At 38.4% G+C, this 18,549-nt stretch overlaps 1 protein-coding gene across 1 annotated transcript in view; it reads right to left on the reverse strand.

Annotated features, from left to right (window-relative positions):
• The window catches only part of SLC9A9 (solute carrier family 9 member A9), a 591,979-nt gene that overhangs the window by 383,037 nt on the left and 190,393 nt on the right, over positions 1–18,549 (reverse strand). Inside the window, exon 6 of the mRNA XM_024245123.3 lies at positions 13,241–13,346. Within this exon, the coding sequence (XP_024100891.1) occupies positions 13,241–13,346 (106 nt within the window). The remainder of the gene's footprint in view (positions 1–13,240; positions 13,347–18,549) is intronic.

The raw sequence follows: 18,549 nt of genomic DNA on the forward strand, positions 1-18,549 counted from the left end.
CAGACTTGGTTACTTGAAATAAAAGACATTTTCTTGGTTGTTCAGAATGAGAAGTCAGGTTTAAGTGTATTAGAAAGAAAATATGTCTTCAGATGAAAAATTCTTAATTCAGAGCCCCAAAACTATTTATAGAGTTTTGTCTTTTTGTTTAGCTGCACCTACCCTCCACCCCGTGAAGTGAGAGCCATAGCTTCCTTTAACTCTTGACTTCTGACCCAAAAGCTTAGTATGCAGTATTTTAGATTATGTTATTAGAAGCGAGTGTGGCAACTTTTGGAAATCTTTCCTTGCATGAGGCAGAAGTCAAGATTGGTTCTTCTCATAGACAGCCTGATGCCTAGCTATCAATTACTATCTGTTAGTAGGCACTAGCGTGGGCATTCATGCCACTGGTTACAACAGAGGGAATGAGAGGGAATCACTATCAACTCCTGACCAGATATTAAAGGACATTAGATAGAGACAAATGACACTGATGCATCATGACCAAAGTATACTGCATCAATTAGAAAAAGGATTGGGTAATCATAAAAGAATCATAGAATCAAACACTGCTAGTTTTCTTCCCAGCTTTGTGTAGTATTGAGAGGGCCAAATTTTATCATCTTACTAAAAGTGAGCAGTTTTTAATTATCCTGAATGTTGGTATGGATTTAGGAGGTCATTACCAAGCACTTCAAAATTTCAAAGACCCATTGCATAAACAACAGCTTTCGTGTGAAGGATGAGGATAAACATTTGACACCGTTCATCTGTCCCTATGTTTACCATACAACCCTCTGATATTATTTGCTTTCATATGCAGGCCTGCCTATGGGAAAGGCTGCTTTTATCATATGGTGTTTGGGGTACTTGAAATCCTGATGACAGTAATTTTCTGTGGTGAATTAATAAAGTGGATGCTGATTATAATTCATCTTCTTAAGTACCTTGACGATAGAAAGAAAATGAACTGATCATACCAGCATGGATATTCTGGTCCCAGGGTCGGTAATTCCTTTCTTTTTTCTTTTTTTTTTTTGAGATGGAGTCTCACTCTGTCACCCAGGCTGGAGTGCAATGGCGCAATCTTGGCTCACTGCAAGCTCCACCTCCTGGGTTCAAGCCATTCTCCTGCCTTAGCCTCCCAATTAGCTGGGACTACAGGCGCCGGCCACCACGCCTGGCTAATTTTTTTGTATTTTTAGTAGAGACACAGTTTCACCATGTTAGCCAGGACAGTCTCGATCTCCTGACCTTGTGATCTGCCTGCCTTGGCCTCCCAAAGTGCTGGGATTACAGGCGTGAGCCACTGTACCCGGCCCTGTAATTTCTTAGTTTATTATGTTAGCACCTTGGTTCCACTTCTGCCTCATGTGTACTGTATTTAGTGCAAGTCATTCTCTTAGTACATGGCTGGCTATATTGGGCCCAGACTAGAAACCATCACTGGGCACTCCAAACTAGAGAGATAACATTTCAAACAAGAGGACAAAATGAATGAGGAGCTACTATGACTGAGTGATGATATATAGCAGAAGACAGAATTACCTCCTTCAACTTTCTCTCAAAACTGGTTTTAGGCCGGGCATGGTGGCTCACGCCTGTAATCCCAGCACTTTGGGAGGCCAAGACAGGACAATTGTTTGAGTCTAGGAATTCCAGACCAGCCTAGGCAACATGGTGAAACTCCGTCTTTACAAAAAATACAAAAATTAGCCTGGTGTGGTCTGTGGTCCCAGCTACTCAGGAGGCTGAGGTGGGAGGATCCCTTGAACCTGGGAGGTGGAGGTTGCAGTGAGCCACTGCATTACAGCCTGGGCAACAGAGTGAGACCTTGTCTCAAAAACAAAACAAAACAAAACAAAACAAAAAAAACTGATTTGTTGCCTAGAAAAATCATCTCAAAGTCATCTGTGCACATAAAGAAAGATTTTTAGAGCATCTCCATTACACAGCATAACAACAGCTGATATGGCAGAACATGTCCCTTGTGTACCACCCACAGAGGTAACTTCTCCCCAGAAACTGGAGAGAACTGAACAGGTGGATTCCTAGGGTGGGTTGTAAATCTGACAATAAGAGAACATGAAGACATCAGAACAGAGTAAGAAAAACTAGGAAGACAAAGTGAAAGATGAAGGAGAGCCTCTAGAGAGAACAAGACATGTCCACAATTGGAAACACCAAAGCTACAAAGAAGAGAGCCTAAAATTCTGGAGAGAAAAATGGAAGGGCCCCGAGGAAGATACTTTACCAGTTTCCTAATAAATAGGTATTCTTTGCACAGTCTGAAATTGTTAAGGGCTACCTACAGTCTCATAGCAGATCTAAATTGATTTCAGCATTTCCTTACCAAATTAAAAAGGATTTTCTGTTGTCAGAGTCTTTTTTTTTTTTTTTTTTTTTTGAGACAGAGTCTCGCTCTGTTGCCCAGGCTGGAGTGCAGTGGCATGATCTCGGCTCACTGCAAGCTCCACCTCCTGGGTTCACGCCGTTCTCCTGCCTCAGCCTCCTGAGTAGCTGGGACTACAGGCGCCTGCCACCACGCCTGGCTAATTTTTTGCATTTTTAGTCGAGACGGGGTTTCACCGTGTTAGCCAGGATGGTCTCGATCTCCTGACCTCGTGATCCGCCCACCTCGGCCTCCCAAAGTGCTGGGATTACAGGCGTGAGCCACCGCGTCCGGCCTGTTGTCACAGTCTTTTGCATCATTTTGAGAAGCATTCTGGTGAAGGTAGCTATTGGAGTGAAAATTGCATTGCTGTAATAAACAGGTTCATGATGAATAAACAAGTCTTTTGCTGTGTCTCCACTTTTCCCCCACTTTCGCTATACACATTATTTCTCCCTCTATGACCATTCAGTGTCTCCCATCTTTGAATATTGTAGTGGACTATGAGTAATTGTTTCTAACTTATTTTGCCCACCACTCCCATTAACTATCATCACTATTATTGTCATAGTCATTCCTTATTAGATTTATGAATGTTTCTACCAATTTCTCTGCTCAATTCTCCTTGCTTCTCCCTTATTCTGAGTTTAGTTTCCTATTTCTGCTTAATAATATTCTTCAGAAGTTCTATCATTGATGAGTGATGAAGTACCTGAAAATGTATTTAATCTTATTCTTAAATGACATTTTAGTTGAATTCAGAGTCTGGGCTGTCAATACATTTCCTGCAATACTTTGAACCTATTATTCCTCTATCCTCTAGGAGCTAAGCAGCTATTGTTGCCAATGAGAAAACTATTGCCATCCAAATTGTAAGTGAGTGTAAGTAATCCTTATTGGAAATAAACCATCTCTCCTCTCAGGTTGCTTTTAAAATTTCTTCTTTCTCTTTGATGATCTCACATTTCACAACAATAATCAATCAAATATTTTCTTTGTCTTGCTTCCTCAAATATCTTATAAAGCTTTTCCCCTCCTCTAGGTGGAGGCTCAACCACTTGAGGTCTGGAGTTGCCTGATTCACGAATCTCTGTTGCTCAAATAGACTCTTTAAAATTAAAAACACAACAAAATAAACCTAAAACCTGCAATGTATTTGAATGTGAATTAGTGTTAATTTATCCAGCTCTAGACATAATGTGATGTTTCAATTTATCTCTTTAATTTTGGAAAATTATCAACCATTATTCCTTCAAAATATTGCCACAATTCAATTCTCTTTAGTTTCTCCTTTTGAAATTTTTATTGATGAATTCTGGATTTTTAAAAAGTGCTATCCTCCATATCTCTTAACTAGCCTTTCATATTTTTTATCTGTACTACATGCTGGGCCATTTGTCAACTTTATATTCTGTTTCATCCGTGGGTTTAATATGACATTTATGTCATTCCCTTTAGTTTTTAATGTCAATATTTGCACTTTTCATTTTGAAAAGTTCTTTTTTTCCTATTATACCATTCTTTTCTAATTTTTCCCCACTCCACTGTTTACCTCTTTAGTCTCTTTAGTGTGCTCATTCGATAATATTTCTCATATTTTGGTAATTTTTTGTTTAGTTCCTTAGGGTGCTTGTTCTTCTGATTTACTTTTGTTTTGCTTATCTCCTTTCTTTCCTTCCTTTGCTCAACATGGTGGAGTTATTCTTTTTGCGGCCTGTACATTTTTTATTGTGAGCTCATTTTCAGAAAAGATTGTGTTTTTTAAGTGGGATTTCTATGTACCTGGGATGTGAAAGTATCACCTCAGGGCAGTTTCATGTATTTGGAAATAGGAAGAGGGGATATGGCTGGGGCAGTTGTTTCAATAGTCCTGAAAACTTTCCATGTTAATTTATTGGCTTACATTTCCTGTATCACAACTGCCCACGCTAGGGATTTTGATTTCTCAAATTCCAGATAGATGGCAAGTTTCGTCGCTATTTCTTAAAGTTGCTCTACACAGTCTATGTGACTGAAGGAACACTTTGAAATTGCAGGCCCTATTCAAAGAGCTTTACTCAAGTTGTATTACCATGAGTGAACCTTTAGACAGGGTTCTGATTTCCACATGGAAATGGGATTCCAGCTCCAAAACCTCTGGGCAGTATATGCTATATAAAATCACATGGCCACTGACAGTGGCAGCTTCCCACTCTTGCTGTGATTTTTCTCTTGTTTCTCACACTTGGAGAATTTCCTTTTCTCTCCTTCAAAATCAACCCTACATTTAGTAATGTTTGCTTTTTAAAATAAAGCCTTTCTTTGAGTTTTTAGTTCATAGGATCTATCATTTTAATCCACCATGTTCTGAACATTTTAGGATCATGAAATACGATTGTTATTATTCTTACTTGTTCTCCAACCACTTTCTTCCAATAATGGATTCCATGTCACTGGTCACAGGGATGGGAATGTGACTCAGATCTGACCAGTTACCTTGTTTAATTCCCTTTGAGTATTATGTGATTGGCTTACGGGTGATCTTCTGATACGAGCAGAGGCAAACAGAGTCTTTGTGACTGATATGCAAATATTGGGAGAATGAAATGTTATTTTGAGCTAAAAAAAAAAAAAAAAGTAAGCCTGGAGATGCCATTAGTCACCTTCTCCTGCTTTCTAGAGTAAGCCATCTATCTGCACCATGAAAGAATGAGGCTAGCACTCAGAGGCAATCGGGGCCAAGAGAGAAAAAGAATGGATAGACAGCCATGTTTGAAGCCTTAAGCCTGGCATGTCCAGAGTCAGCTCAATCCCTGTTAAACAGGCCAATGGACAAATTTTGCTGAAGCTAATTTGAATTGGGTTTCTGTCACTTTCATCACCTGCATCTGACTTATACTCCAATAAGTGAAAGTACATTGGAACTGAGATAAGAAACCATCAACATGGATTTCTTTTATTTATTTTTGGTAGGCCAATTTGTCACTCATGACTTGACACAAGCAAAGCAAGTTCTAAGTTACGGGGTTGAGTTCTGGAGACGCTGCCAGTGAATGTCAGATCTCATCCGTGAGACAAAAGACAGTCACAGAATATAATCAAGGTCAAGTCCCAGTAATCTGAACAGGGACATTAAGAGGTAGGGTAGGGGAGATGCCAGAGTCAGGAACCAGGGAACAGGAATGAGAGAAAAACAAACAAGACAGCAGCAGCAGGCAGGGGTGTGGGCAGCACACCGAGCACACGACTTAAAGCTGGAATTCAGCTGAGCACTGCTTCCCAGCCTCTGTTTAAAGATGCCATTCCTGCCATGTGATGCCACCTGGTGTCTGAAAAATGAAGTCAGCATGAAACTGACTCCCAGGACAAGGAGTCCTTAAGCAAAAACGGCCATAACTTTTTTTTTTTAATTATGTATCACCCCAGTATCTAGACAGGCATCAAAATAAATGAGTTTCCTGCTGACTATCAGTTTTCAAGGCAAATATCAAAGTGAATTACCTTCAGAAAGATGTGTCAAGATATAAGAAACTTGTTCTTAAGTTAAGCACATTCATGAGAAATACACCTCTGGTTGTGATAACAGTTTCAGTTAACTCTGATCAAAAGGGGACAGCTTCTTGTCACCTCTGTGTTTACAACTATGGGTCAAATTGGAGGAGCACTAATGATGGTTTCTAACAAGGCTTTTCAAATAGTTGGAAGAAGCAGAATGAACATTAAATATCTATCTCTGGAAGAGGTTTTAATGGTTAGTATTATAAAACGTCTCCCCATCTGCTTCTGAAGGGGTCTATGAACTCATTCATTCAGTAGTTATTGGAGAACCTACCAAAGAATTGCCTATGTGTTGTGAGGGATGGAGAAAATTTGCCTTTAAGGAACTCGAAATCTACTTCAAGATGACGTTACCAAGAGAAAAAATGGAATTATTTTAGGAATATATTTTTATAACCAAACCCTATACATGTAAGCTATTTTCTGAGATGGTTTCTAGGGTGAGGTTTTGTTACGCATATTAAATCCCTTTATAGATATTGTTTGCCTACTTCAGTGAGGAGTTATTGAGGGCCAAGATGAGTGGCTATGCCCATCCAGTCTATGTCACCAACACTTGGCATAATGTCTGGCACATACCAGATCCTCAGTATGTTTCTCTTGAATGGTTGGATGATAGTTCAAGGTTCCCCTCAGTTCCATGGTTGCTTGAGTCTCATAGCCATCCAATTACCTTCCATATTAAATTTCCCTTAAGATACATGGGCGGTAAGAGATGTAGTCTTTCAAAATGCCACTCAAAGTGCCAAGCATTCACTGGTATCACACTTTAAATGACATTATCTAGCAAGAACTTCTCTGCAGCGTAACAGTCTCATTTAAAAAGACAAAATTGGTGCTCCATTTCTTCATCTTTTTAAATAATTGACCACATCGAATTTCTTTATAAGCATTTACTTAACAGGGAATAAAGACATCTAGTATGTATTTATTGTCATCCAAGAGTCAGCTGTTTAATGAGATACTTATTTTATCTCTAAGAAAACCTGGAGGCATTTGCACACTGTGGAATTATTTTACAAGTAGGTTTCAGTACAACAATCGCAGTATTTCTGTTTTGCAGATAAATGGCCCAAAACATCCAACATCCTCTTTCTCTTCTATCATGGGTAGAAAAAGAATTTCAGACTTCTACCTCTGTGCAATCTGCACTTAAATGAACATTGCCAATTATTAAGTATGTTAATGGGGATTTTTGGGACCAGAGTCTATCATAAGTAGTTTGCTCTATTTTGGTAAATCTATGCAAGCCAAAAGAAAAAAATAAAAATCACTTGTGATTCCACATAACACTTCTGACTCCATGTAATTTATATATAAATAATACAAATGTTATATGTTATTTATATATACAGGTATAATAAAAATATATAAAATTTAATAATATATAATTATATTCATATATAATACATACAATTTATGTTAGTACATATAATATATAATTTTAGATGCATTTGCACATAAAATTTGGCTGTGAATTTTTAACCAAGCTAGATCTTATTATATATTAAATTTTCTTATTTAATAGTTATTAAATATTATACATTAAATTTCCTATTTACTTAAAAATGCATTGTGAATATCTTTTCCCATCAATATATTTTTTCTTTATCATTTTTTAAATGACTTCATAGGGTTCCATGATATTAATATATTATAATTCACTCAACCAACTAGTAACCATTGTGCACAACTTCTTGCTCAAATCAATGCACTCATCTCCATGGACAGACTATTGCACATGCCCATAATTACTTCTTAGAATAAATTTCTAGAAACAAAATTGCTGGATCAAATGATTCACAAATTCTAATGGCTCAGTAAATACTGCCTTTGTAAAAGTTTTATCATTTTCCTTTTTCACCAATCATATAGGAGGGTTCTCAATTCCCAAACCCTGACTTACTCCAAGTATGATTATTCTTTTTTGAGTCCTGAAGATTTAAATATTTGCCAGGTAAAAATAATACTCCATTGTTGGTTTAATTTGTTTTACTTCATTATTAGTGAAGCTGATCTTATTTAGTATAGCTGTTGTCCATTTATGTTTCTTCTTTTGTTTATTAGGTATTTATATCATTTGTCCATTTTTCTGTTATGCTTACCTTTTATTATTGGTCTTTGATGATAGGAGTAACAGCAACAGCTAACATTTAATGTGTATTGAGCATGACGCACGACGCCCTGATTTAGGTGTTTTATGTTTAATCCCATCCTGTGAGGTAAGTGCTATTACTGTCTTTATTTTACAAATGAGGCTGCCAAGGCGCAGGGGGATTGAGTAACTTGCCCAAGGTAACGTAAATAATGAATTAGGTATAGTGATGAGATTAACAATTCATCATGTATATTACAAAGACTTTTAACTGATCAACACGTGTGTTGAAAATGCTTCCCTTGGTTTATCATTCATCATTTAATTTTTTTGTAGTGGGTTTTTGCCTGCTAGGATTGCTTGACTCTATTGCCATCAAAAAAATGGGCTTTTATTTTATAGTTTCTGCTTTTGATATCTTGATCACCTGAAGAAGAATATATAAGTAAATATAATTCAAACACATTAAAAACATTCAGACAGCATGGAAGAGTATAAAATAAAGAGTTAAATTATTTTTCAACCTTTGCCTATATCGTGATCCTACACAGCAAACGTATCTGATTTTAACCATTTATGTCTTTATTTTTTCTGATTGTTATTCTATGACTCTTAACAATATGCATACATTTTCATTTCTTGACTTAGCAACTCCATATAGCATCTGTTCGTTTCCTAGTATGACAGATGCAGAATTTTAGTTAGCTTCTCCCTTCCTTTTTTTCTCCTTTTTTCTGCTTAACTTCCACAAGAAATACCAGTTTTGGTTGTGAGCACCTTTATAACTTTAAGTAGCATATTAATACTTCAACCTCTATTTTTTGATTTATCAACTTTAGACAGTATGTCTTAACTAAGTGATTCATTCCTAATAGAGGAAATCACGTGTAAAAATGGTTATTCTCTAAGTTTCCTGGATCATAAAATGCCATATTTATGAAGAAATGTTCACTAGAAGCAGATTTATCTTTAGTAATTTTAATAAAACCAGAGAGATCTCTGTAAGTAGAATGAAAGATATTGATATAAATAAGGGTAGAAATTATATTTATATTTATATAGTGTAGGCTATGTAGATTACAGGGCCTTTACAACCGTATTACTTTATTTATTACTCAGAGTAATTTTGTAACGTATATAGAACAACTATTCTCACATTTTCTAGATCAAGAAATTAGCATAGGGAGTTTATGGCCATACAAAATCACTGCAGTGGTCATCTAGGTCAGCAGTCCCCAGACTTTTCGGCACCAGGGAACGGTTTCGTGGAAGACAATTTTTCCACCGACTGGGGGAGGGGATGGCTTCGGGATGAAAGGCATTCCTCAGGCATTAGACGCTCATAAGGAGTGCGCAGCCTAGATCCCTCACATGCGCAGTTCACAATAGGGTTTGCCCTCCTAGGAGAATCTAATGCCGCCGCTGATCTGACAGAGGCGGAGCTCAGGCGGTACTGCTCACTGGCCCACTGCTCACCTCCTGCTGTGTGGCCCAGTTCCTAATAGGCCACAGACCAGTGCCGGTCCACAGCCTGGGGGTTGAGGACCCCGATCTAGGTTTTGTTTTGTTGTGTTTCTATCCAGCATCAACTTTTCCTTTATCATGGCAGTATTACCTGAACAATAATTCCACCTTGCTCCAGTCTCAGCTCATGTGCTTCCAATGAAGCTGATTATATACCCTTGAACTCACGGAGCAGGTGACTTAGACCCGAGCCAATAAATGCTGTACCTTTTACTGGCCATAGTGATTATTCTAAGATAAACTGCATCAGAATCTGTGAAAGTTACTAAAATTTAGTCTGGGAATGTTGGAACAAAAATTCTTGGTCAAATCTCCTGAAGAAAAGAGACAGCCCTGGGAAATGCTGGCAGCCATCTTGTAACCAGAAGAGGGCGCTAACCATGAAGTTGAGCGAAGAAAGATTCCTGTTCATTTCATTGGATACTTGACTAAGCCATTTCTATTACTGGTGTCCAGTTACATCAGCTAATACAGATTCCCTTTTTGTTGACCTCAGTTTGGGTTGGTTTCCTGTCAACTGTAGTAATTGCACAGTTAATTAGTGGCAATCTTGACACCAGATCTTCTGACTTTTAACCTAGGCTTCTTTCTACTCTACCATGCTGCCTCTGAAATTAAGATTTTTGTTCAGGATTCAAAAACACACACTCCTTGAGATCTCTTCCATATATCTTTTGCCTTCCTTCAATAGCCTATTAAATAACATTTAGAAATGCAAATCTATTATGTGGAATTCATTTGTGAGGCAGTATGCATACATGTTTGAGCATGACATTCCCTTTATGCTTGAAATAATAGTACGGGTTACGGACAAGCTAACTTCAAAACTTTCATGTTAAATAAAGTTATTGCATTTTAGCACAAACAATTCTGGATCATTTTAAATCACAAAAGCATGATATAGCACCCACCACCTGCTGCTACGTACCAGAGTTGTGGCCATGAAATTTAATTATGTTAGGTATCTGAAATTCAGAGCACGTTTAACCTAAGAAACAGTATTATAATTAATCAAAGCCTTCTTATATTAGCAAAGAAAAGCTGCTTTAATCTAAAATGTGGCTAAATATTAGAGCACAGTATTGCTACAATACTATTAAAGGTGTAAAAACACTAAAACTGAAAAAGATGGTTCTTAAGCAAGGAGGTTTGCTGGCAGAAGATGGGAAGGTAAATAAAAGTATGTGGCTATTTCAGAGGGGCTCTGGGCACTTGGCCAAGGGCTATAGTCATCAATAATTGGGTTTCACATCAAAATGGAAAACTTTTTTTCCCATGACACAAGAATAACTCTATCACTGTTCTTAAACTTCAAAACCATGCAAAGATGGAACTAAGAGAGGGAAAACACAAAAGAGATTTTCATTTGTTCTTCTAAGACACACTTCAAGTACATAGAGTCTGCTTTCAAAAAGTTACTATCTAGAAAGGCAAATATATATGTAAATCCAATGCTGTGCAGGGGTGAAGCAGAAGCTCAGCCCATGGGCTGGTGGTTCCCAAAGAAGGAGACTGAAGGAAGAGTTGAAAGACTTGATTAGGCAGAACCAGAAGCTGAAGAGGGCAACCCAGGAGGAGTGAGCTTTGTTCAAAGGCATTGAGATACCACTCAGAGAGTTGTGTCAGGGTGCTATACATGGTTCAGTGTGAAGAGAAAGAAAAACGGAGAGACAATGTTTGAACTTTTAGACTGAAAGTCACAGAAAACCTTTAAATGATATGAAAATATGGCTTTCCTAAGGGAACCAGAAAATGGTTGGCAGAGAGTGTGTGGAGATAAGGCATTGCAAGGAGAGGAAATACATGTGTGTAAACAGATGTACAAAGAGAATAGTATGTGTGCTATAAATTAAGTTTAAGAAGCAAATAAGCAAGTGAGAATAAGTGAAGAGAATGGCACATGGAAATGTGCAAAAAGGAGGAAATGGTGAGCAGCAGACAGCACTGGTAGACAGCCTGGGCCAGGACACGGCAGTGCTATAGACCACTCAGCAGAGCTCAGGGAAAGAAAGAGCTGGTATTCGAATATGTAAGCTTTGGAAGTCAAATGTTTTTACTTAGGATTACCCTTTGTTTTACATTGGAGCTCACTGGGATCACTGTACGATACCGGAATTGCTGAAGCTGAGGAGCACAAGATTTCTGCTAGAATGGCAATGTCTCATTCCTAAAAAGGAAGAGCTCTTGCCATGGTGTGAAACACATCTTCTTTTATTATGACATTATGAAGACATGGGTAGAGAGGTAGGAGAGGCACCTGCAATACCAACCATGTATTGACCTGAGGAGATACTACATGGACTATTTCAAATGCTCCCAGGTTGGTGCTCAACAGCATCAACATTTATTCTTAGAGTCTGCATTTTTAATGGAAAACTACTGTGAATGGTAGTCCTGAAAGCAGAAAGGCCAAACCTTCCCTGGTTGTGTCGGCATGATTCTTTCCCAAGCTCATTTGCACGTTAGCGGTTTTGCTTTGCTTGGCCTTTTCCAACTTGGCAGCTCAGGAAGTAAAAATGAGGAACTCAGCAGATTTTTAAAGAGTTTTACTCCAAATGTTCTTTTAATGCTAGTATTTCTTGGACAGGGATTTCTGATGTCCTAATTAATTGTTCTTGGTGTTTCTTTAAAAGCATCCTTTAGCATTTGTGAATCTGCCCATGGCTTTTGCTCTTAATTTGCACTCACTGATATTTTCCTTTAAAGCAGGAAAGACACTTCTCTATGGCCAGGTGAAATATAAGTATATTTGGAGACACACTTGAAAATTGTTGAATTCACTAGCAACTTTGGGGCAGCAGCCTTAAGAAATGTCAACTGGCAAAAAAAAAGAAAAAAAAGAGTAGTGCTGCTCTGTCATTTCTTACTCCCCTCTGTGAGATCTGACTTTAACAATCTTTTGTTACTTCACAATACATTTTCAACTGCATTCGAAGTAATTAACACCCAGAATAGAATCTTTTTGTCACATTGAATTATCAGATATCGACTTTCCTTTGGGATATCTGACAGTTGCCCAAAATGTTGGTCTTAATCTAAAACCAAGAAGAGACCTCTGACATAGTGAAAGCCACTGAAGTGGCATTTATTAAATATAAATGGTAAGTGTCTAAAGGGGAGGTAAGGAAAGAGCACTGGCTCTCATCCCCCCACCCTAAAATCCTTCCAGTGCAAAGGGAAATTGCACTGGTACTGAGCTGAAGCTCCATCAGTTTCATCCGTCATGTGATGTTTTAAAGATGTATGCATTCCTATACAGCATTACCTTTGCATTGAGAAATAAAGAGTATTCTGACCCTTAGGTTCTGGCTCCAATCTGCCAATCTGCCCATAAATACAAGGGTTTCTATTAGTCTATTATCTGGAAAGTGACTTATATAAGGCAAAAAATTAAATGATATTGATTTGAAATGAAAAAAGCTCGTTTATATGCATTTTAGGAACCTTAAGTGAATCAACTAAATATATGCACTGAGAAAAATAAGTTACCCTATAGGTAGTATCTTGTAATAAGCTGGAAACATAAAACCCATTAATAGTATTAGAAATTAGATGCCTAATGAATTGTGCCCATTATGGAGATTTTCTGTGATAACAATTCCTTGAAAAAAGCTAGAGACTGCCTGTATCTCTGTGACATAAAAGAAAAGATATAAGTGAAAGCATATTTCACATGGTTAAAGAAACATAGGCCAAGTTCTGGTACTTACTATGTAAGGACTATGGCCACTGCATCATTCAACACACTCTCTCCAAACAAGAGTGTGTACAGGTCAAGGTCGACGTGCAGTTCATGGAAAATGGCCAGCACTGTCACTAGGAAGACACACACAAACATGCAGGTTAGCTGGGATGCAGGCATGGAGTTTTCCTTGGCTATGGTCACCACTCAAAAACATTAATTAAATGCGCATCTTCTCAAATCCAATGACTATACTAACACCAGAACTTTATTCAAAAAATATCTGACGCTTAGAGGCTTCTTTTGGCTCCCTTCTGCTCAAAGATAAAATTTGAGCTCCAAAGTACAAGTCCCCTACAATCTGCACCTCGCTTACCCTCTAGCCTCATCTCCCTCTGCCCCCTTTGCTGCCTTTCTCATGTCACACTGAACTTGCCATAATTTCCCAAACACACTGTGTAGTTTCTTAACTACCTTTGCATTTTGATTCCTTCTACTATGGCAGCAATTCCCTCCTCATCCACTTGCTACCATCCTCCTATTCCTTAAATACACACACACACACACACACACACTTCTTGCTACCAAGGACTCATTCTTTTTCGTTCTTTAAGAACCTTTCAAGTGTCCCCCTCCCAACCCTTCAACTGCCTCAGCAGAGACCTGGCTCACTCCTTTCTGGATCCCAGCATTTGGATCAAATCACTGAACTTACCACAGAAAGGACTGGGAGCTCCCTGGAAATGGGGTTCATCTTTGGACACGTGGTATTAGACCATACTCAGTAACTGCTTGATGCATGAATGACTAAATGAATGAGTGAATGAATAAATGAATAAATGTTGTTGCAATGGCCTACTCCTGTGAAGGGAGACACGGTTCCACCTGGGTCTCATTCTGTCCTGAGATCACACTCACCCATGAAGATGGACTTAATGTTCTTAAGAACAGGACAAGAGGATTTGTTTCTGGTTGCCTGCTGCATGGCCTACTACTATATGCCATGTCCTTGTATCAAGACTCTGTGAGTATATTAGGCCAGTCAATAATCACACGCTGATTATCTGTGTTCATCAAAACTATTCAATATCTTGATATTTAAAACAGTTAAGCAGAGTGTGAACAGCAATCATTAGGAAAATGATCCATTGAATTAATTGCCAAGGGGGAAAGAGGGAGGTTGAAAACAATACTGATGGCCAATGTCTAAGGCAAAGTGGATATTTTTAATTCTGTTTTTCCTTTCCTATTTCATGGGTGGTGAGGTTAGTAACTGTGCTGTACAAAACAGTGCTACGAGGGAATAAAAGCAAGACAGTCAAGTTGAATTTGAAGGTTTTATAAGTAGGATTAAGAAGTTTGGAGCTTGTTCTTTCATAATAGAGAGTCATGAAGGGTTTTAATAAGAGAGATGACACAATCTGAACTTTGGAAATAAAGCTCAGGCAGAAGGGCAGAGGGCAGAATGGACACATGGCTGGAGGCTTTCCCAATAATTTCAGTAAGAGATGAGTTGTACCAGGACAGGAAGAGGCCCGGATTCATGCTCCCAAACTCTTACATGTTCACTGTCCTGGGTTCTAATAGACCAATGACCACTGTGCTTTGTACTTCACAAATATACCTCACTAGTTTTCATCTTCTCTGTGTACCACAAGCCCTTAGTACAGTGATGCGACATAGTAAGCCTTTAATGAGTGAACGAATAAAAGAGAACATCAAGGAAGATACAGCAGAGGTGACAGCACCCCAGAGATATTTGAGATGGAAAATTGGTGCGTGTTGGTGCTTGAGAGGCAGCAAGGAATGACTCTGGATTTTGATCTATTGTACAACATGTGACTATATTTAATAGCAATGTATTGTACACTTGAAAATTGCTGAGAGAGCAGATTTTAAGTGTTTTCAGTACAATGACAAAAGCATATGAGGTAATACATATATTAATTAGCCTGATTTAGCTATTCTGCAAGATATGCATATTTCAAAAAATTATGCTGTATACCATAATATATACAGTTCTTGTCAATTAAAAAGTTTTTTTTTAAAGAAGCTACTGCAAAATCCAAAAAAAGAAAGAAAATGCCATATGAATTGACATGACAATTGGCCAGATCCCATTTTATCAGGCATAGAATCAATTTTATTATTCTAGCTGAATAGGTCCTATTAATCATGATAGGTAAAATGGCAGAGATCTGCTTTTTACTAGCATGTAGCTGTTAACATTTGCCACAACTTTCAGACGTTGCAGGTGGTGGGAGGGAACAAGCAAACACTTCTGCTAAGTAATCTCTTTCTCCTTTTTGGATAGAGTTAAGACACTGCATCTACCCAAAACAAAAAAGTTACAATGGGGTTTGGCTAGCAACATTTTCCTTTTGCTAGTATCTTGTGGAATAAAAGTAACATTTTTTTTAACTAGAACATTCTATCATGGCCTATTGTTAACTTTAGTCTCTGTAGCTGTTCATTTGTATCAGCAAGCTCTGAAGATGACTTGCAGCCCATCTCCACTTCCATGGAGGTTTCCTAGGCCCAGGAAAAGGAATGTAAGGCCCTTACCCCACCACCCCACTTATGGAGCCTCTCTGCCCTATGGGGAAGACTCTACATCTGTCTAACGAAATCTTTGAGCTTTTAAGAGGAAAGGCTTTTAATTGAATATCCAGTTTTGTTCATAACTGCTCTGACATTCCCACAATTCCTTTTGAACAAAGAACTGAACTCCGTTTCATAAACGATGTCCCACACAAAAGAGAAAACTGTTACTTTGCACATTCTTGTCTACCCTGTGAAGAAATGGAATAGTTTTGAAATAAAGCTAGGCAGTGTGTCCTACAAGAGGGAGTATTTTGCTGGGAACACAAATGAGTCGAATAGGTGAGTCAGGAAATTAGCCACCCACTCTGCTGCTGAGCTTGGAGCTTTTAAAAAACTCATTTAATTAGCTCCCTGGCAGGGCTCAATCTTACACGCAATGTCCAAGACTCTCTGCAGCACCTCCCCAGGAGAGAATCTTTGGGACAGCTGTAGACATGCACATACCAGCTCTGCTCACACCTTGCAAGGCTGGTAAGGATAACCTAGGTCCAAGGCAGGACTAAAAGTCAATGCCCATGTAAATGAGAGTTCTTGGGACCACAAGAGGAAAACACTCTGGACATCGTGTAGATAGGAAGGGGAAAAGATGCAATCCGATTTCTTAAACCTCTGATTTTATCAGACAGTTTGGTCATTTTGTCTTTATCTTACTTTAGTTCCACTCATCTTTTAGTGGCAGATTTTCATGCTTCACTTGTGGCTTGGAGTTCCTTCTCCTCTACATACCCTCTTTTACCTGATGTTGTAGCTAGAGAAAAAGTCACTTTGTCTTTCAAATTGATAATAAAAGATATAAGCACATACGATCTTATGCTCAAGTAAATGAACATGCACATGTACACACACACACACACACCCCCCTACCTCTAGGTAAGCATAGTAGAGGAATGTGATAACTGAGAAATGCCACTGAATCCTTGGAGATCTCTGAGAAAATAATTTCAGCCATCACATGGTAAGGGTCTTTGAGGGGAATGAGTGAGGAGCCAGTGGTGTGGACTGCACTCTGAGAAGCTTTTGATAAAGGATGAAGAGAGAAAAAGCCATAACCTATGAGGTCTAAGTGAGGCTTTCTCTTAGACATCTAATTTATAGGTTGACAAGAAAAGCCAGAGGAGAGAGAGGCTGAAGACAGAGAAAAAGGATGAGAAAACTGCTGGAGCAAGGTCTGGAGAAGGCAGAACAAAACTGAAGGGCAGAAGGGGAATGTGTCTTTTCAGGAAAGTAAGATCATCTGCTGAGAGTCAGGAGAGAAACACGTGAGTTAGAGGCTACAGGAAGGTTGAAAATGTGCAGAATATCTTGGAGGCAGGTAATGCAAGTTTCGTGAAACACTGTTAGGGTCAAACATAGGATAATTCTCAATCTTTAAGAGAAAAACTGTAACACTAAAATGATATAATATTCTGATTTTTTCATCATACCAAGGGTCTTTTCCCCTACAACTCTATTATAGCATCAAAACTAATCCTTTTTCATCTCAAAGATGATAACCATACCTAGTGATAAAAATACAGATCATGACTACATGACTCCATGAGTATCTCAATGTGTTTACTCTTAGATGTTTGACAATTTTTTTTAAACTGCTGTCTTTTCAACTGACCACTTTCTCGATGCCCTTTCAGAACTTCCAAGTCTTTAGGGTGATTTAGTGACAGCCCCTTCCCTAAAATCTCCATTAGCAGCTCTATGACCCCTATTTTCTAAATGTTTTACAAGGAATTTAAATTTCAAATGATATTTTAATGTGGCAGCTCTCAGCAACCTAGCACAAGATCTGCCTAGGTCGAAGGACAACAACATACAATAGTTCCTGCCCCTGTCCTCCTAAGTTGTCATTCAGCCTTGTCAAAATGCTGGCTCTCCCTTGGAGAGTGCTCTCTATGGTTTTCTGTGCAAATCAGTATGTATGACACTTGTCCATGAAACATAGAGAATCAAAAACATCTGAAGATTTTGCAGCTGAATCGGTGTCAGGCCTGATAGGTGTAGAACCTTGGTATTCTCATAAATGAGGTAGCATTTTTCCATTTCCAAAAAATGATTATTGTGAAAATGTATTTTCTTTTTCTAAGAAGGAGGATGGAGGAGGAAATTCTCCTGTAACTTTTCCCAGTTTCCTGAAAAATTGTATGCGGTGAGATCTGAAGGAGAGGCTTTCAAAAAAGTTGTGGTATCTGGGTACAGGCTGAAATATGGGAATTATTTTGAGAATTATTAAATTCTTAGCAAAGACTCAGCAGCAAAATTGATGCACGGATTGATTTTGCCAGTCAAGCTCTGCCAGTCATAATCCTAGAATACAAGTGAAAAGACTAACCCTTCTGAGTTACATGAGAGAAACAATGCCAGATCTACAAGGCTAATGACTAGTCATTCAATTTATTTAGGTCATTCTAAATTTTAAGTTACACAAAACATCATGAGGAATTTAGCCCTAAAACTTTGCAATTTTATTTTAACCGTCAATATGCTATATCATTTTGGTACTGAGGTAATAGTGGAGAATATATGATATGCATGCACACACTTGTAGCCTTCCTCAAACAGGGTTCCTTGGGGAAAACAAGCTCTTATGCCCCAGAGCAATGGCTTCAAAGTGTGGCCCAGGGACCCCTGGAGGTTCCTGGGAACTATCCAGGAAGATCCTCAAGGTCAAAACAATTTTCACAATAACGTGAATATGTTACTTGCATTTTGTATTCTAATTCTTTCATTAGTGTACAGTGG

This window comes from Pongo abelii, chromosome 2 (genome assembly GCF_028885655.2).
Source record: "Pongo abelii isolate AG06213 chromosome 2, NHGRI_mPonAbe1-v2.0_pri, whole genome shotgun sequence".
Classification (NCBI taxonomy): domain Eukaryota; kingdom Metazoa; phylum Chordata; class Mammalia; order Primates; family Hominidae; genus Pongo; species Pongo abelii.